Source organism: Merops nubicus, unplaced genomic scaffold (genome assembly GCF_000691845.1).
Source record: "Merops nubicus isolate BGI_N331 unplaced genomic scaffold, ASM69184v1 scaffold2502, whole genome shotgun sequence".
Classification (NCBI taxonomy): domain Eukaryota; kingdom Metazoa; phylum Chordata; class Aves; order Coraciiformes; family Meropidae; genus Merops; species Merops nubicus.
The window spans coordinates 58718-86224 of record NW_008594074.1 but is presented as its reverse complement, the minus strand read 5'-3'; the positions used below and the strand labels follow the sequence as shown (position 1 = coordinate 86224).

Here is a 27507-nt window from a genome sequence, read left to right as displayed (position 1 = left end):
GAAGATGTGGAAACAGGAGTCCACCTTGATCCTGCTATCAAGGAAGTTCAATACAATCCCACTTATGATACCATGTTTGCACCTGAGGTAAGGAGCAATATTGATCTGTAGAGCAGAAAAGACTTTGGCTTAAAGGGCAGAGGTTCTATAAATCTCATGTGAAATTCATGTAAGATATCTTCTTTGAATACTTGCTGTATTTTGGAATCTAGTTTGGGTAAACTGAAAAAAGATTCTACAGAGGTGTGTTGGTATTTTTAATGCTTGAATTTTAATATTCTGCATAAAGCTGTTCCAAGAAGAGTCTTAAAATGTTTATCAGAGTTTTAGTTATGGAAATTAAACATCAAGGCAGGAAAATAGCATTATAAAGGTATTGAATAGAATGCGAACTGCATTAAAGTAGTACCTGACTGTTTTCACATCTTTGCTATTTACTTGTGCTACTTAGAGCAAAATGAATGATTGTAAGTCTTTGGATGTATAGTTTCTAAGAGGAGGATTTAAAATTGAAATTCAAGTGCCTTCAGTATAAGTATTCACATCAGTGTTAAGTATTTTAGTAACTTAAGCTATGCTAAATGTGTATAGTGAAAAACCATTTTAGACTGAATTTGGACTGCCTGATGCCATGTGAACCACTTTCTGTTTTATTATAAGTGACAGGCTATCTGAAAGATAAAAGTAGCTGTTCAAGCATTTCACTTTTTTGTACAGTTTGTCTTCTGTTAGATCAGGGATTAGCGTTCTAGGGTAAACAAAAGCTGCATCAATCTGAAATTTCTACGTTAGTTATGCTTTATCTTTAGAAAACCTCTTGTGGAACCACATAAACTGGCCTTTTCATAGCAAGCTTGCATTTTGCAACATACCAAAACCACAAAGTGTGTTAGTGAAAATAAAGGTTTAAACTTACTCCAGTGATACCTTGTTTAAGAGTTTTAGTTAGGGAAGCCTGATGTGGGACAGTCTCATGTGTCTGTAAATATGACTGACACACATAGGGGTTACAATTTCATTTTATATTAGTCTCAGTGTTTTGCATTTGTTCTTTTCTCTAACCGTAATATGGTCAGGAAGACTGGCAGTAGTTGTCTTGCAAGAAGAAAAGCAAAGCAATTTCATAAGTGTGTTTCCTGGAATAATACAGCAAATCCCCAGTTGTTTTTTAAATGCAAAGAGTATTACTAGCAATGTAATTTCTGTATAAAGCTCACACATTTAACAGGAGCTAATATGTCTTTCTTAATATCTCCCCCTTGCAAGGAACAGAATGCTGTGTTTTTGTCTTCTGAATGCTTGTAACAATCACTTATTGAAGGGCAATGTTTTTTGTTATTGCTATAGATTTGTTCTCTGTACCAGTAATACAGGCTAGAAAGTCCAATCCTAAAATGAGCATTTCAGAGCAACTATGTAAGTGATTACTGTGTAAAATAACAGGTTAAGAAGTTACTGCAGTAGTCATAAAGAAATAGAAAATTTAAGTGATATTGCATTACAGTTTTTGAAAGACAAGTCTTTTTTTTTCCCCCTGTGTTTTTTCCTGAAAATGTATGTACACATAAATAAGAAATTAGTAATTCTGATATACTTTCTTTTAATATTGTTGGTATAGTTTGGACCAGAAAACCCATTTAGGACTCAACAAATGGCTGCACCTAGAAATATGCTTTCAGGATACGCAGAACCAGCTCACATCAATGATTTCATGTTTGAACAACAAAGAAGAACTTTTGCAACCTATGGTAAGTCCTTAACAGTGGAATTCACCTCCACCATTATTAAACCCAGATAGGGCAAAATATGTTGTTCTGTATAGAACAGTTAATGAGTTCTGTAAACTGCTTTTTAACAGACTTACTAAAATGAGGAAAGGTCTTTGAATGAGTATCCATATGTGTGGAAATCATAGTATTTATCTGGGAAATCTCATTTTGTAATTCCCTTTGAAACTGTAATTAAGTGTATGACCTCCAACAAACCCTCTCTTAATTAATCCTTCAATTAGTTGCATTAGGGTAGAAAACACAGATCAAAATTTCACACTTTTAATATGACAATTAACTGCAGGTCTTTTATGCAAATAGATTCTTTCATGTGATTTGAACTAAAGGTAGCTCTCTCAGAAACAAAAGGAAGCCTTGCTGGGTTGGCAGGTTCTTCAGGGTGTTTGCCTATAAGTACAAGCTGAATGAACAGGTATGAGAGAAAGTGAGAATATGTTGCTAAACTGTTTTTGCCAGAAAAACCCAAGGAACTTTGTGTTGGTGGTCATTATAGTTGCTGCTTTCTTACCTTGAGCAATCTTTTCACTTGTGAATAGCTGCGGTTGAAAAACGGAACATTTGAGTTTTGGAGAGGCTTGAGTTTCAAACATACGTTTTATGGATTGTAAGAAAAATGGTTGAGTTTTTTTTAATAAGGAAAACATGGAAAGACTATGAATTCAAAGCATTCTTTTTGGACATGTCTGAAAGAACAAAACTGCCATGTATTCACATATAACAGTGGTTAATTTTTCTCGTGTTTCAATGAAACCTTACATTTCTGGTTTAAACTTGACTGCAAATAATTATCTTGCAATTATGAGTCTTTGGTTTCAGTCGAAGTATCCTTTGAAATTCTTCAAATTCAGTCTGCTAGGCAAGTTCTGATACTTCTTGTGCAAACTTTGTGTCACAACACTCAACTTTTTGCACAACAGACTTGCATCTTTTTTTATTCATATTTGCATTCAAAATACTCCCTGCAAACTGTCGTGCCTCAAAATCACCTCCCTACAAAAGTTCCCTTAAATTCCTTAGGGCTTTATGGAAACATGAATTCACTTACTGCATTATGTGATGGATGAGATTGGGACTTTATTGGTAACATCTTTGGGAGCCATGCATTACAGTGAAACCTGGAAGAAAAAATTGCCTAGAATCAGAGACTATAACATCCTATTTCTTTTCATATTTGGCTTTTATTAGAGGTTTTCTTCAAAAAGTTAAAAAATCAAAATACATTTGTAGGACAGGGTTTTTTTTCTATGCAGTTTTAGCTAGTAGGTACTTTTTGCTCAGTTGTTAGGATGTGGAATATTAGCAAAATGCTAATATTAAGAAATTAATGTCTAGTTCTATAGCATAACTAATTTACTTGATTGCAATTTCTACGTTAGAATTTGACAGACAATGCAGGTAGGAGCCTATTCAGGATCTGAGAAGATAAAATATGTTTTGTTCTTTAAAATTAAAAGCGGCATTGTGTGTGTTGTGCATTTTTGTGCGTGTATGTAAAACATATTGGAAAAAAGGGTCTATAGGCATATAGTATTTGCAGTTTTTTGTTTGGGGGAAGACAGAACTAGTAAGTCTACTCAAAGCTCTTACTGTTGGTTTGTATCATCAGTGTACAGCAACGGCCTTGAAAGCTATATTGCAAGAAGGTATAAAAATATACTTTTCTGTTTACACTGGCAAACGTGCAATTATCATATTCGGCTTTTTAGAAATGTTCAGTAGATAATGATCTGGGTACAGTGAAATGGAGCTATGAAAAGGCAATTTAAACTGCAAGAAAAGGCACTGAAAAGCTTAAAAGTTCAAACTAGAAGTTGCAGTAAATGAGCATGATATCCTGGCTTTCTAGCAGGTCTGCTAAAAAAGCACTTGCTTTAAGTTGTCAAAAAGTTGTCTTATTAAAAAATTCAATATTCTCTTCTTCCATTTGGAAGTAGGTAATAAATATCTTCTCAGAAAAGACCAAGTATAAAGATGCAAATATAATTGCTAGGCATAAAAATCTAAGTCATACATGTTTTTAATGCCTATCATGATGTATTGGAAGAACAGAAAGTAAACCTCTCTTAAGTAAACCTCTCTTATTTAAAAGCTGCAGATTTTGACATTTCTGGCCTCTGTTAGGCAGTTTAGCACCATAGTGCTAAGGCAGGAGGTCTCAAACAAATCTGCAGTGGCTGGCATGTAGATAAGCAGTGACTATAAATGAAGGATGGGTCTGGTACAAGACAGAGAGGGCAGTTAAATGAGATCATGTATCCACAACGGATCAACTACAGGAGTCCTTCTAGAAATATTTAAATTATTGTGGTAAATATTTACTGTCAAAAGTACGTTTTCCTTGTAATGCTTGGATAGCTCAGAACATCCATGCTGTCATTAACTGAGCGTCCTTCCAGCCCTTTATCCTATCAGGCAGATGGGCAGCAATGAGCATCTAAGGAGGAGTAGAAGAACGAAGCAAACTAATAGGGATAGGTGTGAATCCTTTTTTTCCACAATACAATCTCTCAACTAAGGGTAATATTAATTTTCAGTCCATTTGTTAGTTTGGGTTTTGACAAATTTGTCCAGCTGCTTCTTGAACCTGAGTAGGTTTTTTTGTGTATGTAGTAACATATTGCAGGTGCTGCTAATGAGGAAGTGCCTGTTTTGAACTTGTGGCACTTAACAGCGTTCAAGTTCGACTTGATGTCCTGTATTCTCTTGTGTTGGAAAACACAATGAGCAGTCATTTCTTATTCACCATTTCTGTGTCATTCCTTATTTTATAGATCTTGGCCGTAACTTTATTTCAGTTTGATTTTCAGCTACCTGAAAAGGTCTGGTCAATCTTGTTTCTCTATTGCAGCCTTTCCATGCCTATGGCTGTGCTTGTTTCTCTTCTGTGTCTCTGCTCGTTCCACTGTATCATTCCCAAGATGAAGAGCAAAGCTGTGCACAGTGTTTAACATTTAATCTCACTGTGTTCTGTGGCCTAATAAAGTAAGAGGCTTTTCCCTTTAGTTTCTAAGAGTTATTAGCATGGAATTTTTCTCTACAACTTTGAGTAACTTTGTAAAAGCTGCTTGCTCCTTTTTGCCAGATTGTTTAGCAACATGTTGGACAGAATGGGCCTGAGCATGGATTCGCCACCAACTTTCCTATGCTGTGGAAGTGTTTAATCCATTGACTATGTAAAGATCAGTGGGGTTTTTTAAATGCCTTTGAGGCACCCTAGTAATCATTCTGACTTGGTTTCATAAAGGTGTCCAACATCAGCCAAACTTTTGCTTGTTTGCATGATTGTCACCTCAGAAATATTCTGAAGGTTTTGTTTGTCATTGTATTTTACCTGTACAGAAAGCTATATTCTCAGCTCTGCTGCAATATATAACACTTATCCAAGTGTCTACTCACAATTTTCTCTACTAGAGTTTCAACTGTTTAAAACCTCTAACAGATCAAATATCTGTCTGATTGACCTGTAGTTCCTTAGATCTCCTCTAAAGCATCTTTGGAAAGTCGGAATTGTTTTTGTTATGTTCCTTTTCTGTAATATTGAGGGAATCTTAGGCAAGAGTTTTTGCACTGTGGTTCAGCTTTATCTCTTGGATAGTCCCAGTGTCTTATTACCACTTACTTTATTCTTTAGTCTCCTGACATTCCACTTTGAGGTGGATATTTTCTGATGTTACCACTAAGGAAGAGTTCATTCTAAATTGCTTGGTTTTCTGTAACTATTGACTATGCTCAGCTATTTCATCCAAAAGCACTCTGGACCTTTTCAGTACCAACAACCTTTTAAATCTAGGTAGACCTACCATCTCAGGAAGGTTCCCTTATTTCCAGGAGTTTGGAGAGGTGAAGTTGACACAGGCACTAGAGGTGTTTTCCACATTAAGGTTAAGATCTGCGGCTTCTCTTTGCAGTAAACAACCTCTTGCGAACAATCTGCCCTTCCAGTGTGTGTTCTATACAAATTCAAAAATACCATAGCTTAACTGAGTGGCTTTTGTACTGTCCCTCAGTCCATGGAAAATGGAGGAGGAACATGCCAAATGCAAACCTCAGGTTTTCCCCCTCTATACCTAATCAGTTACTTCGGGGGGTTTTTTTTTGTATTTGTCATTTAGCATGTCTTTGCTAAAATGAAACATTTCACTACTGCCTTTGGTGTCATCTGCAGGCTTTACAGGTATGTGATCCTTTACTGATGGCATAATCCATAAAAATATTGCATAAAATAGGCCAGGTTGGCTGTTTTATAACCTTGTATAAGTTCCTCTCCCGTTTTGAAGGAAAGCCATCAAGTATTGTGTGTGAGTCTGACCTTTTTTTAACTGATAACTGGTTTTGCATCTACAGTCATATTTTGAATCCACTGATGTAAGGCAATCTTCTTATGTAATATCAGTTATTAAAGACAAGGATTTCTGTCTCGAAAAACAAATTTCTCTTCACAAGCCATTATGATGTAAATGCCCAAAAGCTTAACTAGCATTATTTCTTCAGTGTTGCAGTCCTTGGAGCATTCCTAAAAAGACTAGAAAGTTCTAAAATACAAGCACTTGTTTATTCTTCTGTGTCTATACCCTTAGCAGAAACAGTCTCTTTTCTTGAAAATTCCCTTTTGAGCATTGGTTTAAAAAAAAATAGAGGGCAATATGCTCTCCTTAGTTATGTGGGCATATATAAATTTTTACTGTGAAGCAGAATTACAGATTAATTTTAACATGCTGCACACAAATCTGTTTATGAATATGGTAGAAAAAAGAATTCATAGCTATTTCAGCATCAGTGCTTGTCCTAGAAATGAACCACTTCATTCATACGGCATTTAGTATTTTGAAATCTCTTCTTCACAAGATATTAATGTCCTTTTTAATAGGAAACAGTCTTTTGTCCATGAATCTCAAAGCTCTTTATGAGTATTCAGTAAGCTTGGCTATAACAGGATTACTTCATCAGTAGTAAGACTAGTATTTTAAGAGCTTAAAATGACTCTGACTTGCAAGTAACACTTTGATTTTTTTTTTTTTTTTTTTTTTTAATTTACTCATGCTACATGCAACACGTACTGTCACTATTACCTCATATGGTTTTAGGCATTTTATTCTTGGATTCCTTTGATTCTGTGGAGAGACCAGTGCAGTTGGAGTGGGTTAGTCCAGCTGTATTTTGCCACACACCTGAGCTCTCTTGGTCTCTGTGTGCTGCAACACACAGTACACTGTAAACATACTTTAATTAGCTGTCTTGCTGGAAAGCACATCAAAGTGCAATTATTTAGCCATCCATTTTCAGGTGTACCACAGTTATGAATGTAGGTGGAATTATACCTTTGCTTGCTAAAATGTGGCATGAAATACCTACCTCCTAAATAAAACTGAAGGAGACGTAGAAGTCAGGGTACGTTATAGGGCGCACCAGCTGAGTAGGATAAAAGCAAGCTGTCTTTTGCAGCTGTGTTTTGTAGGACTCCCATCCAGAAAGAAAAGGTTCTCTTTCACATATCCACGAGAAAGTAGAAATTGTTCAGAGCTTTTCTATGAGAATGATGCTGGACCAAATTCAGCCCGGCTACGAGAAGCCTCCGCTTCCACGGGAAGCTGTGCTTGGCCCAGGGGCCCTATTCATTAGAATACTGTCCCTCTTTTACAAGTAGCAAATAGAGTCCCACAGACTCAGTCCATACATTTGGAGGACAAGTAAACCACTGTATTGATTTTGACATAAATCCAAAGTAACATCTCTCTGCTGTTAACAGAAACCTTATAGTTTGGAAGAGAACTAACTGAAATAGTAGTTTATTAAAAGCGTGCAGTTAAATTAGCAGAAGTTTAATTGCAGTGTCTGCTCAGTTAGGATGTACTTCTGTGAATAACCAAATAATAGTCTAGAATAATGTTGTTGTTTGCTTTAGGTATAATGGGAGTTTATGTTTATTAAGAGGACACTGGTATATATTTCTCTCTCTGTCTTATTCATGGAGCATCTGGGCATATGTTGTTCAGTGACTGGGTCTTTGAAGCTACAGAGCTGGGCTGCAGGTGGATTGCTCCTTTTTTATGGGAACACTTGTTGTGTTCTTGGAATGGCTTTTCTACTCATTTCAATAATATTTTTTTCCAGTATCTAAAAATTTCATCGGACCATCTTCTAGGACGGTAGCCTTTCTGAAAAATATTTGGGGAGGTGACCTCCTTTGGCTGTTGCGATGGTGTTGATAGGTTCTCAACTTGTATGCACCCAAGTGCTTTTATGGGCCATTGGTGTCTGGGGTGGACTGTGTAATGTCCCACTGTTCATGATTGTCTTGAATCAACAAAAATGTAGGAATTAGATTATGTGCTGTAGGATTTCTTTGATTTTGTGCAGGTGATTACTTTACCGGGGTTTAGTATCTTCACTGTTTCTTTTGTTTCTTTTTTTTTTCTTTTATTTTTTTTCCTTTGTGATATGGAGAAATTCTCACTGGGTCCTCGAGGGACGTTTTGTCACCACCAATTTTTGTTAAATATTATTCAAGTATGTCCACCAGGGTGCAGCCTTTCCCAAAAGAAAAAAAGCCATGGTGGTCAGTAACTGCTCAGTGCACCTGTTCCTTGGAAACTAGATTAATTTATTTGTCAATCTTGTTGTCGTAAGATCATGCTATTCACTTCAAGAGAAATGGAGAAAAACTAAGATATGCATGAACCTCAGTATCAAAAATTGTAAATATCCTGATTATCTATGAAATGGTGGTACATTTTATAAATTATTTATAAGAGTAAATGCAGCAGGTTTTGGGTTGTTTGGGGTTCTTTAATGTGACTCAATAGCTGTAATCAGGAAATGAAGATGTGAATACTTAATTCTTTTAAAAATTAAAGACCACTGCTGCTGCTTCTGATATCATCCCCTTTAGTTAAAGCGCACGAACAAGCTTTCCCAGCCCTGTCAGGAGGAGGATGAAATCATATCTGGTGGGGGAGACAGAATATGCACAAATCCCTAGAAAATGTTATCTGCTTTCATTTTTTTCCCCCATCCCTGTCCTCCTTTTCCTTCCAGCTGCTGCCATGCCGTCCCCAGGACTTTCAGAGATGAGTAGCACTCCCTCTGACCCAGTGAAGGTAGTGGGCAGGGCAGGGGGCTGTGGGGCCAGAGGGGCTGCTGCTGAAGCCAGAGGGCTCTCTGTGTGCACCAGCAATGGGCTGGTTTCAGTGTGACTTACTGGCTTTGCAAGCCAGGAGCAGTACCCTGAACTAAAGTAGCATCTCTTTAAAATCACGTGTCACCAATGTTAGACTGTCTTCTCCTTCTCAATGTTACAAGAAGAGGTTGCTGTGGCATTTCAAAATCTAATGTTTGCTTTGCAACAAACTGTTCTGAATTCAGTGTTGACCTCACCTGGAGCAGGGTGTTGTGCCAGGGACCTCCTTGAGATCCCTTCCCACCAGAAAGATTTCAGTGACTACCTTCTCTTGGTGTCTTGTGTTAGCTGTTACCTGTTACATTTATTTGCTTCTGTATCTTGGGAAAATTTAAGCATTCTGACAGCCATGTATACTCAGGAGCATCATGGGAATATTTCATAATAATCTTAATACTCAAGCCAAGTGAAAAGTTGATGGGATTTCAAAGTATCAGCCCTTCCTCATCCCTTGCTTCTTGAGAATCAGCGTGAAATTTTGGACAGGGCAAGGAGGCAGAGTAATAAGAGCTGTACAAAACTAAAAAGCTTGAAATCACATTTATTTTATTTCCTCTCTTGTTCTAGGTTATGCATTAGATCCCTCCATAGATAACCCTGAAGTTGCTACCAAATATATTGGCTCTGTAGAAGAAGCTGAAAAAAATCAAGGTATTTAATTCAGAATCTCATATAAACGACTTGCAACTGATGACTGTTTCCACTTCTTTACTAAGAAATTGAATAGGTATTGGGAAAGGAAGGAATTATGTGAAACAGCTTTTTGGTGCTTTTAAATTCTGTGTTAGCTGAAGTTGCCATATGTCTGCCTTAGGATACCTGTCTGTTGGGCTGATCATTTCAGCCGTGCTGCTCAGTAGCAGACTGATCAGTGCATGCAACCTCTAAGACTTCTAGTGGGAATTGCATGTTATCTCTGCTTAGCAGAGTTAAGCCGTTCAGGTTATTTGGAAAATAAAAACCACTGGAAGGTTGCCAAATGGTAAAGGCATAGTGTGCCTCTGGGAGGAATGACTACCAGAGGCATGGGGTTTGTAATTAATATTCTGATACAAGATATTTAATACTCAGAGCGACTTGTTTGCAATTGGAAAATTGTACCTGCATAAACTTTATGGTTATGGTTTCCCTTGAATGTAATTTTCTGACATCTTATTCACATGTGTATACAAAGCTTCTTTATTTCTGTGTCGTCTTCCATGGAATATATCCAAGGTTATTTCAGTCTTTCCTTCCAAAGTCAGATAAAGAAAAAATAGACTTATTTTGATATAGAAGCTACAGACATTAGACAGAAATTGCTAAGATTAAATCATTTTAGAAATTTTAAAAATAACCTCATAATGGAATTTTATTAATTTATGATGCCTTCATATGATCATTATTTTAACTTTTACGTTGCCTGTTTCCCCTTGTCTATACAAAGCTCTTTTTTGCTTCTTTGCACCGGATGAGTGTTACTGATGGTGCAGGAAAACATTGTTTGAAAATTACACATAATTGTATAAACAACCTCTTGAAAAACTTAAAGTCATTACTTCAGCAGCTTTTAACTTTAATTTTTTTTTTCCTCCCATATGAAATTCTGAGGCACAGCATTTCTGAAAAGCTAGCATCTCTATGAAAGAACAACATAGTGGTTGGAGGTAGCTGGCTGTGTCAATGGGGACAGGCTTTTTAGTAGGGCCTGCTGTGAAAGGACAGAGGGTAGTGGTTTTAAGCTAAATAAAGGTAGATTCAGACTGGATATAAGGAAGAACTTTTTTACAGTGACCTTAGTGCAACACTGGAACAGATTGCCCAGAGAGGCTGTAGGTGCCTCATCCCTGGAAATGTTCAAGGTCAGGGCTCTGAGTAATCTGATCTAGTTGAAGGTGTCCCAGCTTACTGCAGGGAGTATGGACCAGGTCACATTTACAGGTCTATTCCAACCCAAACCATTCTATGATTCTCTGAATTTTTACTAAATTACAATACACAGTTGTGGCTGGAGTTCTGGGAGACTTATTTTGGTTTGGGGGTTTGAGTTTGGGGTTTTTTGGAAGCAGAGAGGTGAGTGGGATCAGAAGCCTGTTATTAGGACCCTACTGCACTATTTCAAGTATGAAAATTGATGCATTCATGTGTTCTGCAGACTTACTGTTAAATATGCATGGTTAAATACTCTAACAAACCATGCCACACAGTTTAAGTGGTTCCTGTGTTACTGTGCATAGCTAGCAGTATTCATAGAAAAATTAGGAATGCTTTGACTGCTTTTGTTCAATGCTTTTTCCATTTTGTCATGTGCATTGGAAGGAGTGCTGGCAATGTTTTGTTCTTTTAAGCTGGCTATGATGTGACCTATCATGTTACATTCTGTGTTAGCAGCTAGGCAGTGTATTGTTTCTTTCTTCAGGTTTAACAGTGTTTGAAACAGGACAAAGGAAAATTGAGAAAAGGAAAAAATTCAAGGAGAATGATGCATCTAATATTGATGGCTTTTTGGGACCATGGGCAAAGTATGTTGATGAAAAAGAAGTAGCCAAACCGACAGAAGTAAGTACTACTTTAACATAATAGATAAAAATTATCAGTACATTGCAATGGGCATAACAGATATAAAGAGAAGCAGCTTGAAATGAACTGAAAGTAAACCTTGGATAAAAAAGAAAAAAAACCAGCCAAACAAACAAAAAACCCCAGCAACAACACACTCAGACCCCCAACCCTCCAACCAACAAACATTCTCCTTCAGTCACTGATGCATACCTGTAGGCTATAAATAACAGGTAGTATTTCATTCTTTTCAGTGTACATAGCTTTCCAAACTGTTCTGGTTTTGATAAAGGTATTCTCTTTATTCATGCTTAGAAATATTTCTAATCTTATTTAGCAAATAAATGTGTTCTTAATAGTAAGTGAACGGTGGTAGGGTTCTGGATTTTGTTATATGATGCTGAACTCTGAATTTTAAAGAGAGGATGTTTTATTTTTCCAGGAAGAACAGAAAGAGTTGGATGAAATAACAGCTAAGAGACAGAAGAGAGGAAAACTAGAAGATGATAAACCTGGAGAGGAGAAGACTATATTACATGGTAATGGCATCTTCCTGCCTGTTCTTATTTTCTTGCTCACTGTGTTTTCTTGCCTGCTGTGTTAATTAGTAAGTATGGCACACAGTCTCAGCAGTTTTGCTGAGGCACCTTGATGTTTCTGTATCAGAGATAATAACACTCACAGGCATAAACATAAAGGACAGGGAAAGAGATGAACTTGGACTAATTTCACTTCATACTCTGAAGAGCAGTGTGGAAATGTCATCTTTCAGGGTACCAGTTATTTATTTTTAATGTTACTAGAATCACGTATCCCTTTCCTATTTTACAGAGAAAATATTTTAAAGTTATGAGTTTGGCTTAGTTTCAGCATCAGAATTACTGCAGTTTTATGTGTCAGTACTTTCATCAGCAGGTAGTGCTTTGAGTTATGGCTTTACATACGATTTAGAAAATGACTTGGACTTTACACTTCCTCAGTTCTTAATGTAAATGTTCTGACTGTCACACTATGAATGATTGTGTATCAAGTAATTACCCTATGGAAGCCTAAACTATGTGGTACCTTTGAAGAAAATGGCTTGGTAAGTAGAAATAACTGATCTTTGGAAACAGTTACTTCAACTCTGCATGCAAAACAGTCGTGCCTTCTATTGCTTGGCACAGATAGTGGGGTGAACATTGTCACTCTTTGTTCACCACTTTTTACAGCCAGGCTCACACACAAAAGCTGGAGCATCCTTTCTTACATGCATTAAAGACTTTAGTACTTCATACTGTTTATGTGCAGTAGAATGTTGATTAAATAGTAACAAGCATAACAAAGCTGAAGTTTTAGCCATTAAGCCTCCTAAAGAGTAATGATTTTGCATCCAGCTTTTCATGGTTTCTGCCTGAAGTTTCACAATGGAAGACCTTACTAGAGTAAAGCTGCCTTCTTAAACACAGACATTTCAGAAATACGCCATTTTTTATACATGCACAAACACAGATACTGCACAGGAGATTACTTGTACAACCAAAACTGCCATAACAGTGTCCCAGAAAATGAAAAAATAATTTAATTGGTGCACAGTTTAATGTCATGGTTATTCAACACAAGTCCACACTGAAATACATATTTCCATGCACAATGCACCCCTGCATATGTGACTGTCCAATCAAGTCTAGTTAAAGAGCAGCTCTTGGCTTCTTCTGACCAATATTTGTTCACATTGGCCAAACAAGCTTTTTTCTCTGGTTTGTAATTCTGTTGATGTGACTGACTCAGCACAGAGCTGGCTGGAATGTGAACTGCAAGCAAATGCCAGGGTTAGAGTTGCATATGATAATCCTGCAGAGTTAGTGTAAGCAAATCCTTGTTGGCTGGAGCTCTCTTACTGTTTGATGATGAGCAAGATGGGTAAGGGAGAGATTGTTTTAACGTTCAGATTATTAGATGCCAAGCAGACTTTCTGAAATTACTGAATTTGAGTTTAACTGGTATCAAATAAGATTCCACATCTGTGTCATATGAAGTGGGTTTTTGGTTCCCCTCTCCCCCACTTCACAGCAGAGCAGCTATGTTGAGAAAAACTTATCATTGTGTGTGGCTGTTGAGCCTTTCAGAGATTATAACATTTTAAAATATGGAGTCTTGGATTCTTAGAAATCTGTGTTTATCTTTTCAGTTAAGGAAATGTATGACTATCAGGGAAGATCCTATCTTCACGTCCCTCAAGATGTTGGAGTTAATCTCCGTTCCACGGTACCACCTGAGAAGTGCTATCTTCCAAAGAAACAAATCCATGTGTGGTCTGGACATACAAAGGTAAGAAGTTGTGCTTGTGCATCATAAGAAGCCACTTCACTTTGTGCCTGTAGCTAGTAACTTCTACAAAACTGAGCTATCAGTAGAAGGAAGGAATATTTAAGAATAAGGGTAATGCTGGAGATCCCTGAAAATGGTGGTGGTGTGAGGGGGGTTTGTTTTTGTTGTTTGGTTGTTTTTTTTATATATAGTAAAAGTACTTGCGGGCTGTTTCATATCAAATTTACAAAAAGTTTCATAGGTTTTGTGATTATGATGCATCAACATTACAGGTTTCCCAAATACAGCTCTTACCTTTGAGAGATGTGCCTTTTTAAGAGGTTTTTTTGATGATGCTACTTAACATCTACAGTTAGTTCTTGTGTCAGAGCCCATAACTGCATACATAGTTTTGGTATTAAAAAAGTGGTTTACTGGTCAGGTTTGTAAAGCTTATGCTCAAATTTTGTGCCTCTTTTGTCCCTTAATTTCGGGTATTGCTTGAAGGATTATGCTGTGCTGCAGTGAACAGCACTTTAATGATATATGAAAGATGAAAGAAAGAAGGACACAAGGAACACTTTTAGCTTTTACCATTTTTCAGTTGTCACAGCTCCAAACTCTTCTTTAATGATTGCTTCATCAAAGAGCTTGTAGCTGCAACTATCAGTACTTTCCACAACTGTCATCTCTTCCCCGGAGCTCTAGTCACTCCTGTGTTTATTATTCTATTAGAACAGACTGATGTGTACAATATCTTTTTACTTCAAATGAGATGAATGGTGATATTGGTGAGAGAAGCTAAGCAATGTGGGCTAACAAACTAGAAAAGCTGCAGGATAGAAGTAGACAATAATAGGGAGGATTAAAGGACCCAACTCCAACCATGGGGGGGAAGAACTGGGTGGGATGTCAGTAGAGTAACTGACGTGAAATGGAAACCATGAGTACTTGGTTCTTTGGACTTCCTCTGGAAGGTGTCCTTGGAATACAGATGTATGTGCACTGTGAATCTGAGTACAGTGGTTAGAAGCCACTAGTAGTATATGTAAGAAATGGAGCTGGCCAGAAACTTTTTTTTTTAGTGTGTGTGTGTGGAAAAATTCCTCACCTGCCCCCTCTGAAGAGGCTTATATAGAAACATTCACCTAAACCCACAGTTTATATTTGCTGTGTTTACCACAGGAATGGTGTAAGTATTGAAGGAGGGTGTGTATATACAGCTGTTGAAGGAAATCAATTTGTTGCCTTTAACAGTTGTTAAAAATTATTGCTGTTTCTAAAATGGAATGTGGGTAGGAGATTTCTTTTCAAGATACAGTATATGTATATTTTATGAAGATAAACTTTAGCTTTTTACCTAAAAAAGTGAGCAAGAGAACTGAGGGAAATATCCAGATGCTCCACTTACTGTTTACTTATATCCTTATTTACAGGGTGTCAGTGCAGTTAGATTGTTTCCTCTCTCTGGACATATACTGTTGTCATGCTCTATGGATTGCAAAATCAAGGTGAGTTATTTTCCTGTTTCCATGTATATGTTGTATACCATCATTGAATACAGACAATGCATTTTAGAATAAATAAACATTTGGTGCTTCTACCAAATACCTTTTCTCTGTGTTACTTTTATTTTTCTGACTTGAATTTTAAAATTACAAATTAATTGGAGCAATGATAGAAATATAATACACAAGACTGTGGGTGTTAGAACAGTGTTAGTCATTTAGTAATAGCATTTAGAAGGTCGCAAGTTCCTCAGGTTACTGTCTTTGTTGTGATAATAATTTTCTGTGAAGTCTAGTGTTATAACTAGCAATATGTTTCTGCTGAAATGTTTTACTGAAGCATTTGTGGTCTTGAACTAACCTCATTTCAGTCCAGCATACATCCTATTAGAAAGATGAGTTTATATGGCTTTTGCTAACAAGAGAGTGATAGAGCATTCTTGTGGGTTTCTGGGTAGATCATTGTGAATAATTAGTAGATCTCATATGTTTATAGTTAATTTCTTAAAAGATGTTAGCATATATGTTTATGCTTAATTGTTGTTTAACGATTTACATCTTTTCTCCTCATCTCTCATTTTTATTTTCCAAGCTATGGGAAGTATATGGTGATCGAAGATGCCTACGAACATTTATTGGTAATAGTATATTTTTTTATTATTTTAAACTGATGTATATTTTAAACAAACTAATGGAAGGATATGCTTTAGATTAGCTTATTAATTTATCATAGAGAGGACTTGTAGGCATCTGAGGAAAATAGTGCTCAGTATGATCATAGCAATAAGAATGGAAAAAGGTACAAGGTTTTACTGAACCTTTGTCATTATTCCAAGTAATGTAATGTTGATGTATAACACCTTATGACCCTTAAAACAAAACATTAGTGTACTGTAGTCATCAATACTTTATGCAAGACTTCTTTCCAAAGCCAAAATTGTGAAATTAAATTGTTCCAACTTCATGTTGAGAACAGCAGCACTCTGTATTTAAGCAGTGAGGACATCCCATGGTCTGCTGATCCCATCTTAAATAGGTGATCTCTTGTGTGCTGAATTTCTACTGCAAAAGCATGGGAAATCTTTTTCTTTCAGTTCAGCTGCTGTCTTTGTCAGTGTAACAGGTGCTTTTTAAAGCAGATAGCTGAGAGACAGAGAAATACATACTTCTTAGCAGCCTTGAATGCAGAACAAAAGTAGCTGATTCTCCTTTTGAAATGGGAACATTTCTGGAACACTAAGTGAATGTATGTTGAGTAACAACAAAGAAGTCTTTTTTTTCACCCAGTATTTCTGGTGACAGCAGTGTGGCAAAGATGATGGCTCAAAAAAGGTTCTCTCTCAACAGACTGCTCTTTCTGAACAGTTTCTCTGTTATTCTCAAAAGGTCCTTATTACCAATGAGATTCACCTGCTATTTCGTGATGTTTAAGTTAATGTGGCAATATTTTAACTAAAGAGATCTCCTACAAGTCAGATGCAGTGGCCAGATGAAAGTACTGGGGTTGAGGGTTAGCAAGGTTAACACCAGATGAAAGCATTCTTAATTTTTTTATATACTATTTCCCATATTTTGTACCTGTTTTCCAATTATAAATGTTTCTCCTTTAAGTATATCGCCTGTAGTGTTTCTCTCCTCTTCTTCACTAGATATTGACATTTATTACAGTATTTTAAGCTTCTCTTGCAGCTCTTAACTGTGACCAGAAAAATCTTTGAAGCCAACAGCACTTAAAGTTCTGCTTATATATCCATTTATGAATGATGTGCAGTGGCTGGTTCTGTGCAGTGCTGTAGTTTCTCTCTCCAGTGCTTTAGAGGTGGTGAGGGGGCTTGGATTTTATTCTCATCATTCCTTAGGAGTTACTTGTTCTTTCTCACTTCAACCACTCTTAACTAGTGCTCATGAAGAACTTCAATAAGCGATTTCCTTGTTCTCTTTGCATTGTTAAAGACTGGAGCATTTACCTTGAACAATATTTAAAAAAAAAAAAAAAAATCATTCTAAGCGTGATGATGAACTTTTATCCATTCATATTTTTTTTCTGTCTTGTAGGACATAGTAAAGCTGTTCGAGACATCTGTTTTAATAATGCTGGCACTCAGTTTCTTAGTGCTGCATATGACCGCTATCTTAAACTCTGGGACACTGAAACAGGTAGGCTTCTATTTGTAGACACTGTTATTTGGCACTATGTTTAATTAATAGTAAATATCAAGATGCATTATCAGTCTGGTTGTTTCCAATTATCCTTAATACCATCTTGTGGTTGAGTGTTTAGACTTTCATTACAGGATGGATAGTCTTTTTTTTCCTAAATGTTTTGTTGTTCTCTGTAACGGTGCAACTGCCACTACCTACCTGTATTTCACATACCTTTTTAACTAAGAAGTTTGATAGTTATTTGTAATACTAGAACAATTTTCAGCAAAAAGACAAAATTTTGACACATCAGGTAATTGCATATTTACAGGCATAAAATTAAGTAATGAAATCACACTTTAGACCTAAATATGCTTAATTTAGAATGATCATTTCACTTGAACTTTTGGTTAAGCTGAACTTGAAGAGCACTGCAAATAAGAAAAGGTGGTCAAAATCGAGCTGCTGGTGTAGGGAGTTGGAGGGTAGATCTGATGCTTTCATAGAACTGCCTGGGAGATGCTTGGTAACATTCTGCTCAAAATTAATTTCTTAGGCTAAAAAGATACAGGGTAGATTTTGTCAGTATTCTTAAGTCTGTTCCTAAAGCAGGAAGTTTCCATGTTTGAAAAAGATATTAGCCTTCTTGGTTATCAGTGCCACTAGTCTTATATAGGTGACAGCCAGAAAGGTGTAAGTCAAATTCTCCAGTTATTACTGTTATCCTTTTCTAGGTTTAGGATTGAGGAATTCTTGCCTGAGTTAGTCTGTTGTCAAGAAGACCTCTGTTTCTAAGGAGGTGATGCTTTGCAGACAGTGGTCAGCTTGTGGTATCCTGAGCAGTCCTGATGTCCTTGATATGTCCTGATGACATAGAGGGTACCAAGCAGTTATATTGTTTGGAAAACTGTAGTAAAGGTATGGAACAGTTTGTAAGTGTTTATACAGGTATGTGCATACAAACATGTGAAAGAAGGTCTAACCAAGGAGCACAGTAAATCCTACCCTCTAATCTCCTCAAGGAATTTAAGACAAGTATTTTCTGCTGTTAGTGAAGTAAAAGTAAAATGAATTTTTTTTTATAAATATCTGCAAAGAATTAATTAGCCCTTAAAACTTCCAACCTGATGCACTGTGAATGGGTCTTCTGTTGCAGGGCAATGTATTTCAAGATTCACAAACAGGAAGGTTCCTTATTGTGTCAAGTTCAATCCTGATGAAGATAAACAAAATCTCTTCGTTGCAGGAATGTCTGATAAGAAAATTGTGCAGGTATGTGTACTTAATACCTCTTCCCTTAAAAACTCTGATATGTGGTAAAATAGAAGGTCCTATTCTGACTTCTTTATTTGTAGTGGGATATTCGAAGCGGTGAGATTGTGCAGGAATACGATAGGCATTTGGGAGCTGTCAACACCATTGTGTTTGTGGATGAAAATAGAAGGTTTGTGAGTACATCTGATGACAAGAGTTTAAGAGTCTGGGAATGGTAAGTTTAAAAATTTGGATTTTAACTTAAAGTATATTATAAGCAAACTGAAAAGTGGATTTATTTTTAAAAGTCTACCTAGCACATGGGGCACTGGAGTGTACTGAGCTCCAGCTAGCCAAGGAAGAGCTGGCTTTAAAACCTTATTCTGGCTTAATGCTTGAGACATTTCACAGATTTCCTCTTCCCCCAAAGACAGATATGAGATACCTGTCAGCCTGAAGCATGCTGCACTCTATTAGTGATCTCTGTTCTCTCTCCTTTTCCCAAGGGAGTATTAGCCCTTAAATTAATCTTTTAGAGCAATACCTGCTCTGCTACATTAGCATATGTCAGTTTTGAAAGTTTTGAACTTGGGTGTGCATAGTATTATACAATGTTTGTCCCACGTATGAAATAACTGGTTTAGTGTAGCCTCACTTCTGGTTTTCTGCTAGTCTGGGGTTTTTTGGCAATCATTGTTACCCACAGTATGAATACAACAGATGACAGAAAAGTGAAAGTCTATCCAAGAAAAACTCAAAAGAAACATCATTTTAAATGGCTTCTAATTTTTAAGACATCTGGGGAAAAAACAAATCTGTCCTATTCAAAGTGTTTTCCACAAGGTTCTGGGTACTAAGATATTAAGCTTAGGGCTTTCAAGATTTCTTTAGGATTTCAAATTTCTTTTTGAAATAGTCACTCCCATATCTTTAGGTGTTCATTTCCTTTTGCTGTTCACACATGCAAAGCTGTTGCACAGTACAGGCACTGGTTCAACAGCTCTGTGACTAGTCAGTTCCTTCCTAGGTTTTTGGGGGTTTTGGTGTTTTGTTTTGTTTTTTTTTTAAACCTAGGCAAGAGACTCCAATCTGTGGGTGTTTGAATGTTACTCAAGCAGCCAGCAAAAGTCTCAGCATGTCTGTGTTGGGCTGCTGTCATTGCAGTAGCAGTGGTGGTAATGACCCAAGTCTGGAAATCAGGCTTAGGCTAGACATGTAATGCTGTCACCAGATGTCACTCCAAAAGATCCTCTGTTCAGTACTTCATAATTAGACCCATACATTTACTGAGCTCCTTGAAGAAAAATCTTTACAATATCCTGTCTGCTAAGGAATGTCTTCTCTCTGGCGAGTGGGAGGATGATCTCATTTGCACGAATATGTTATTTCCTTGAGATTGGATTGCCCTTGTTTTGTGAGCTTGGTGTTGATGGCTGAAATAAATAGTGAAGTGGGTGGATTTAGTCAGTGTGGGGAAGAGCAGGAAAGGCAAAAAGATTCTGGCATGGGAACACGACAACCTGATTGTTCCAGTAGCAGAAGCTTTTTCTTTCTGAAGAAAAAAAGTATGTACTGAGCTTGCTGTATGCTGAAGAAAGAAATTCTTTGCTCAGATAATAGGGAACTCAACTGTAGGCAGTATTCTGTAGTACAGTCATTGGGGATTTTTGTTTGTTTGTTTTATAAAAAGCAAATGTAATGCTGTCTTCCTAGGCACAACTTGAAAACCTCTCTCCACAGCCTGCCATGATATAAGTTAATTGATTTGTAGGCATATTTCTATAATTTCAAGATCCAGATTTTTACAATGGATTAAAAATAAGTTAATATATTCACTACAGAAGCTTTTGGAGCTTGAAATTACTTCCATGGCAAATTATTTCATGCTGCACCTCAAATCCTTTTTTCCTAAGTTCATAAGAAATATTATTTGCAACTTAGGGTGATTTTGGCATGTTTCTTGACATGTTTTTCTGCACAATATTTCTTCAGTATCCTACAGAAACAAAGCGGCATTAATTATGACCTGACTATGGCCTTAAAAGGCAGTAATTAAAGCTGGTCTAATTGCTTCATTTCAATTGTCTAGAGGGTTTTTTTACAGTATGTTTTGTAAACACATTGATTTGGGCAGAGCGGGTAATGGGATGCCATGTCAGACTTCATCACAGTGAGGGACTTCTCCCTGAGAATTTAGATCTGCTTCTCCTGAGAGTCCATCCCATGCATAGACGTGGCTGTACCATACGCTGGACTGCAGCTGGTTGGTTGCTGAGAGCTCAGGCTGCACACCATAGCACAGACTGTTGCAGATTAAAGTGTCTTTAGGAATCTTAATGGGAGTACTTCAAAATTTGTCTCCTTTTGCATTTCATGTGAATGTATTGTTACAGCAGTGATATTACAGTTGGCATGGGTATCATACTCTGTGTTCTTCTAGAAATGCAGAATGTTGTTCTGTCTTTGTCTGCTTCATATGCCTCTAATCCTCCTTGGATAAACAGTGAAATGATTTGGGCAATTGACCTGGGAGGTTTTTATTTCCTTTCATCTTCAAGTAAGCTAGCAGAGCAAGAACTGTGCAGTGGTAGCTTAGTTATTATCCTGACAGGCTTAGGAGGCTTGTCATCTTGTAAAGCTGTACCCCTCAGCAGGTCTTTCCTCTCCATCACTGCTGGTAAAGATAGTGCAGTCTCCTGAGAGAGCTCTTCATGACATGTAGATCCCAAAATTGGATTGGGTTGGGGTTCGGCGGGTTTTTTTTCCTTCTTTCTTTTTTTCTTTTCCTCCTGCTTGGGGAAGAAGTTGTATTAGAACCCCAGAGCACCAGGTGTCTATATCTTGGCTAGCATATACTACTTTTGATAGCTAAAGCTTCTCAGTCTTTGAAATACTATGAAGTTGGGAAAGGACATGAAGATCTTTAGATTTAAAGATTTGAACAAACAATATATCAGATGAGTTTTGAGGTCAGGCAAGCATGACAGCATCTTTCTTGGTAATTTTTTTAAAAGTGTTTTTTTTTTTTTAAGGGAGCAGGCTGATGTTACTTATTTTGCAATTTGACTGGAAGCAAATGTGAAACATAAATGTATCTCTTTATTCTGCCTAATAGTTTAATGCAGCATATCCTGCAGCTCTCCTAAACGTGTCTGGTAGTCTTCAGCATAAAACAGAGCTGTCCTGAATAAATTCCAGCAGATGAGTCTGCCTTCATTTGTAAAGGGAGAGAAGGCAGGACAACCTACGCTGTATTTAGATTTCTCACTGCAGTACTCCAATTCAGCATTAGAGATGCACCTTCTGTGATAAGACTTTTTTTAATGGGGCTTCCAGTGGGATTACTTTTGCCTGGCAGTGAGGACTCCAAACAACCAGTGGGCTGAGGAAGGGCTGGATGGTGGGAGCTGATCAGGATCTGCCATCACTGCAGTGATGACCTTGTGTCCTGTTGCAGGTGGGGTTTGAAGCTGTGTGGGAATTTAATGCAAAAGGATAGGATGGGGCACAGGGGGCTGCATTTCCTGTGCTGCCGTGCTGGTCAGCCTCAGAGATTATGTGGACTTTCGTTACTCCTTTACAGATATACTGTCCAACAGTGGTCTTGGATCTGCCTGTTTGGGAGCCAGTTACCCCTGCAGAGACTTTTATCCACAGTGTATTGAGTGGGTTGCCCTTCTTATTCTGAGGGGTAAATGATTTTAACATTTAACTCACAGGAGCATTTGTGTTGCTTCCTGACAGCAGAGCAGCTTCTCACCCCGCTGCCCATGTGCACGTTACTTAACACAGGATGACGGGAAACAACTTACTCCAGGATAAAACAGAATTCTAATTACCTTGCTAATGTCGATGCGTTGCCATCCAGCAAGGCTCGGCCAGCTCGCACAGGGCAGCCACCCACGCTTTCTGCTCCCACCGTGTCCCAGCAGCCCTTCTACTCTGTAAATTAGACAATGAAGTCAGAACCATCCCCTTTGTATTCATTAATGCTGCTACAGAACGTTTTGCGTGTGTTTTCTGCTGAGTACATTAATCAAATCTATTTTCTGCTGGAGATTTCTTTTGCTTAATGAGAAAGACATGTGCATGCCTTCCCTTTTTACCAGTCTTCCAGTGCAGGGTATGAGGAATACTGTGAATATTCACAGACCGTTAGTAATTCAATTTATATAGTCAAAAACAAATGACAGTTCTGCAGAGTAAGGATTTGACTGTACTTGGTTTTTCCTCAGGCCTTTGTACAGGACAGTGTATGTCCTTAGCACATACACTGGCACAGTCTTGTGTGCATTTGAGACCAGGGAGTTCATGGTTCAGCTCAGATGTGAACAGTTGGAATTGATTGGCATCCCATTTGGGGAGAGGAGGAGGAAAAGGGCATTGTCAAAGAGATGAGAGAGTGAGACTCCTATTTTCTTCTCCATTTAGTAATTTAAAAAAAAAAAAAAAAAAGTAGTTTTGTTTTAGCTAGAATCTTTCCTAGCTAAAACAAAACTCAGGTCAGTAGGATGTTCCAATAAGATACGTGCATTTATCAGTCTGTTCTTGCTACCTGTATAAGACTTCTGTAAGAGCTGCATTTAACTGGAGGCAACAGAGTATCTTTGTGTTACAGTTTTACTCTTAGTAAGTGGAATTACAATTCTGCTTTTAGACCCTGGGTCATTTGATTGGGGTAAATTTACTCTATCAGAAGTTACCTTCGAGATGGTTCCACAGCTGGAGCTCTCTATGTGGGCTTTCACATTTTCAAGGTTTTTCTTGACGTTCTTCCTTTGGACACTACCACACACTCTTGCTGAATAAATCAGCTGCCTAGAGACAGCCCTTTGGAAGATCTCTATGTTGTTATGAAACACATGCTTCTTCCTTTTGCAGGGACATTCCTGTAGACTTCAAGTACATAGCTGAGCCAAGTATGCATTCGATGCCAGCCGTGACGTTGTCTCCAAATGGTAGGTTAACACTTTTCTGCCTTCTTAGGTCTAGTTCACGTGGGCATGTCTTACTCATTATGTTTCTGTAATGTTGCTTTGTTGCATCCCCGTGTCATCTCACACTACCCTTCCCCAAATCGGCGTGTGCATTTATTCCAAGATTGGACTGGATCTGGTTTTGGTTTAAAAGTCTTAGAATAAAAGTCTATCAAAATGAGGGGTTGTATCAGTATAGCTGTATAAATTTAAATTTAGACTTTCGTGCAGATAGGGCTAAAGGACTCTTTCTTTTCCAAGAGCTAAAATGTGCTCTTTTCTGGATTTAACAAGAGAAACAATGGTGGGAACTGACGATGGCTGCCAAATACTAAGTAAGTTCAGCAGTCCTTGTGGTGCCACCTTTAAAGCAGAAACTGATGTTGTACATTATCCTGTTAATGCTGTTACTTTCTGTTCTGAATATAGCTCAAATGGCTCTTGCATAAGAGAAATCTCAAATTATCTCAGTGTTTCTGTATGTTAATGTTTTAATGGTGTTTATATCATTCAGTCAGGATCAAACTGAAGGAGGGTAAAAGTTTAGTGCCTCCTGTAATCTGTGAAAATCCTTCTGACAGGACAAATTCTCTGGTATCTGTTTTGGCCAAAATTAAATAGCTTTAGTGACAACATTATTAAAGTGTTGCCAGATTTACAGTTAACAATCCCATTATGCTGAGTAGTGGCTGATCAACTAGCAGAACTAATGTTTTCAGCCAGCTATAAGCATCAAGTTATATTTGTTTTTCAGTGTAAATATTTTAACAATAGAAGTGGGTTTCTAAATCTAAAAAGGAAGATTCTAGAGAAAAATATAGCTGCGTTTAAAAATCTTAGCTTCCCAAGCTGGCCTTTTTCAACTCCTGTTTCTGAAATTTTACAACTTCCAATATTCTCATGCAGTTTTGCAGTTTTTTCTCATTCTTCTACATTGAAATACTGGATTTCTCACTCTTCCTCTTGTTCTGGCCGGACAGCATTTGAGTATTTGATTTCTGAGATGAGACAGTAAATGATGTCAGGAATGACAAAGTCATCTTTCCAGCTCAAGACATCACCTGTCACATTAACTAACATTATCTCGACCTGCAATATTCCAGTATCACACAAAACAAGTTCTTTTGGGGTAGTTAAGTTACAGATTATGCCAGACACACCATGCATCATTTTGGAGTTAAATGAGTCCTTTAAAGAAAAATAAATTGAAAATTTTACAGATGCAGAACATTTCTGCTTAGGGACACTGATTTATGAATCTCATCAATTAAATTTCTCCTCTCAAGCAATGCAGCAAACAGGCCTTTTATAAAGTAGAAGAGGAGAATAATATGCTTGGGGTGCACACTTGATCTGTTTCTTTGGGAGGCTGAAGAAAATCCTCAAATTCCAGGCTAGTAGCTGGAATTGTGACCAGATTTGCAGTCACATCAGCACATTTTATGTTATCACTGTTTGCATAAAACACTGTAAAGGCAGTGGTGATAGGCAGAGTTCAGGACAGAAGTCTTTGTTCTGTGGTATTCTGTAGCATGTCATCTGCACTGAATTATCAGGCAGGAGTTAATGCAATGCCAAGATGCAAAATGCTATAGACTAAGTATCAGAAAAGCCTGGGTTTTTTTCCACTGAAGTGTCTTTATTAAATTGCATTCCATTAGGGGAGAGAATACTAAATAGTTGCAAAAATGTAAGGATTTAACTCCTGAGTCTACTTTAGACCTGTTTTTCTCATTAAGAAAATAATAGCTGACCGTCTTAGACTACCCACAAAACAGGTAATTGAACAGATTGCAGAAAGATGGGTTGTGTGTGTTTGTTTTTTTCCCCCTCATCTGAATTACTTGATGATGTGCATGAGCAAGCTTACGCAGTAGCTTAAAAATCTATCAGTATGTCACTGGGGTTGATGCAGCACATCATTGTTATAGACAGAGCTTTTATAGAGTCCCGAGTGCATTTTGCAGGAACAGGCATCCCAAATCCTGTCAAACGTAAGGTTTTGCCTCTTGGCAGTTGTACCAGGCAGAAGCAGTATCAACTGCTATCTAGCATCAAGTGCTGACCCTGATACATGATGAAAATCTGAATTAAGATAGTGCAAGAAAAGTTATAAAAGTATCTTAAAACATTCCAGTTGTCCGTTTCTTCAGATGCAGCACTCTGATACCACCTTTGTTTATTGCATTTATAGGGAAATGGTTGGCTTGCCAGTCAATGGATAACCAAATTCTGATATTTGGAGCTCAGAACAGATTCAGGTTAAACAAAAAGAAAATTTTCAAAGGTCACATGGTAGCTGGCTACGCTTGTCAAGTAGATTTTTCACCTGACATGAGGTAAGTTTTTGTGGGAATGGGCTTCACCTTAAAACCTGCTGACACAGACACTGAAATTATTTTTGAATCCTCTGCTACATTCATTGATGCACAGCCATCCTTTTAACTCAGCATTAGTTCTCTAGCCAGGCAGCAGAACGGAACAAGTTTATTCATATCATTTGATAGGATTAAGTTATACTCAGTGGTTGCTCTGAGCAGGGTTTAGAAAACAGCCCGTGTAGTCCAGATTCCCCATGCTGCAAAGATGATTTACTCTACTGTTAAACCATCCAGAGATTCCCCTTACTTGGCCTAACCCTGGTACAGCACAAGGAAGCTCCTGCTTCTGATGTGCATTTGGCTCTCCTTGCACAGGTCTGCAGCACAGGGTCTGTTCCTGCAGTATGCTCTTGTCTAGAATTCCTGGGATTCAGACTTGCCCAGTTTTCCCAGTTTGCAGGTCTGGTGTGGGTGTCCTCATTTATTGTTATCTTTTTCATCCTGTTTGCTTAGCAATATGCTCACACGTTTACCACTGTACGTACGTACACTGCTAAAAAAAAAAAAAAAAAAAAAAAAACCAAACAAACTGGAAAATAACCTCAGCAAAACTGGAAGAAAAAGTGGAGAGAAGTGTCTATAAATTTTGGAGAAACTTCTGTCACTTTCTCTTTTGCTGAGGTACATTCTCCTTAGTTCCAGTAGCACGGTGCACGGTATAATCACACTGCTTAGCACATTTACCTCGCAGTTGATGAATCACCTTCTGCAGGACTTGTGTGCCTCAGAGCACAGCATGAATGGATGCCAAGTCTTTGGTAGGTGCTTGCAGGCTGTCAGACAGGAACCTCACTGGGTGAAGCTCTTTTCCATTGCTCAGCGTAAAAATATTCTAATATAAGCAGTCTTCACACGTGATACAGCTTTTTATTTTAATCCTGTGAATATAGCTATGTGATATCTGGAGATGCAGATGGAAAACTGAACATCTGGGACTGGAAGACAACAAAACTCTACAGCAGATTGAAAGCACATGATAAAGTCTGTATTGGTGCAGTGTGGCATCCACATGAAACATCTAAAGTCATTACGTGTGGCTGGGACGGTCTTATTAAACTGTGGGACTAAAGAGGATCCTACAAAGTTTTAAAGATGTAAGTCATGGATACAGCTGAGATTAGACTGAATTCTGCTGTAAGGATGGGTAGATGTTTGTAATAGTCCAGCTAGTTGTATATATGCACTAAAAAATGGGAGATACTCAGAAGACACAACTGAAAGGATATAGTTCTAAATATGACCTCTGAGTGTGAGTAGTTGAGGTCATCTTAAGCATGCAGAATCAAGTGTTAGTTTGTCGTGTCACTTTTTGTGGAAAACACTCTTGTAAAATAAAATCATTTTAACAAAATCTGTTTTTGTGGTTCTCGCTGTCAGAGATGTAGGGAGTTAAAAGAGAAGACCAGCAGCTGTGTAACTCCCTTCTTAAGAAGAAATCTTTGCTATCTACTG

At 37.6% G+C, this 27507-nt stretch overlaps 1 protein-coding gene across 1 annotated transcript; it reads left to right on the top strand.

The window, feature by feature from the left end:
* Positions 1 to 27409, top strand: CDC40 (cell division cycle 40; the record flags this gene model as incomplete). Its single annotated transcript, XM_008935610.1, has 14 exons — positions 1 to 87; positions 1619 to 1748; positions 9535 to 9618; positions 11366 to 11505; positions 11948 to 12044; positions 13676 to 13815; positions 15231 to 15305; positions 15895 to 15940; positions 17358 to 17459; positions 18601 to 18716; positions 18800 to 18933; positions 23580 to 23656; positions 25869 to 26013; positions 26946 to 27409. Coding segments are annotated over 14 exons (1551 nt in total), but the record flags the coding sequence as incomplete, so codon positions are not given.
* Positions 27410 to 27507: the final 98 nt, after the last annotated feature.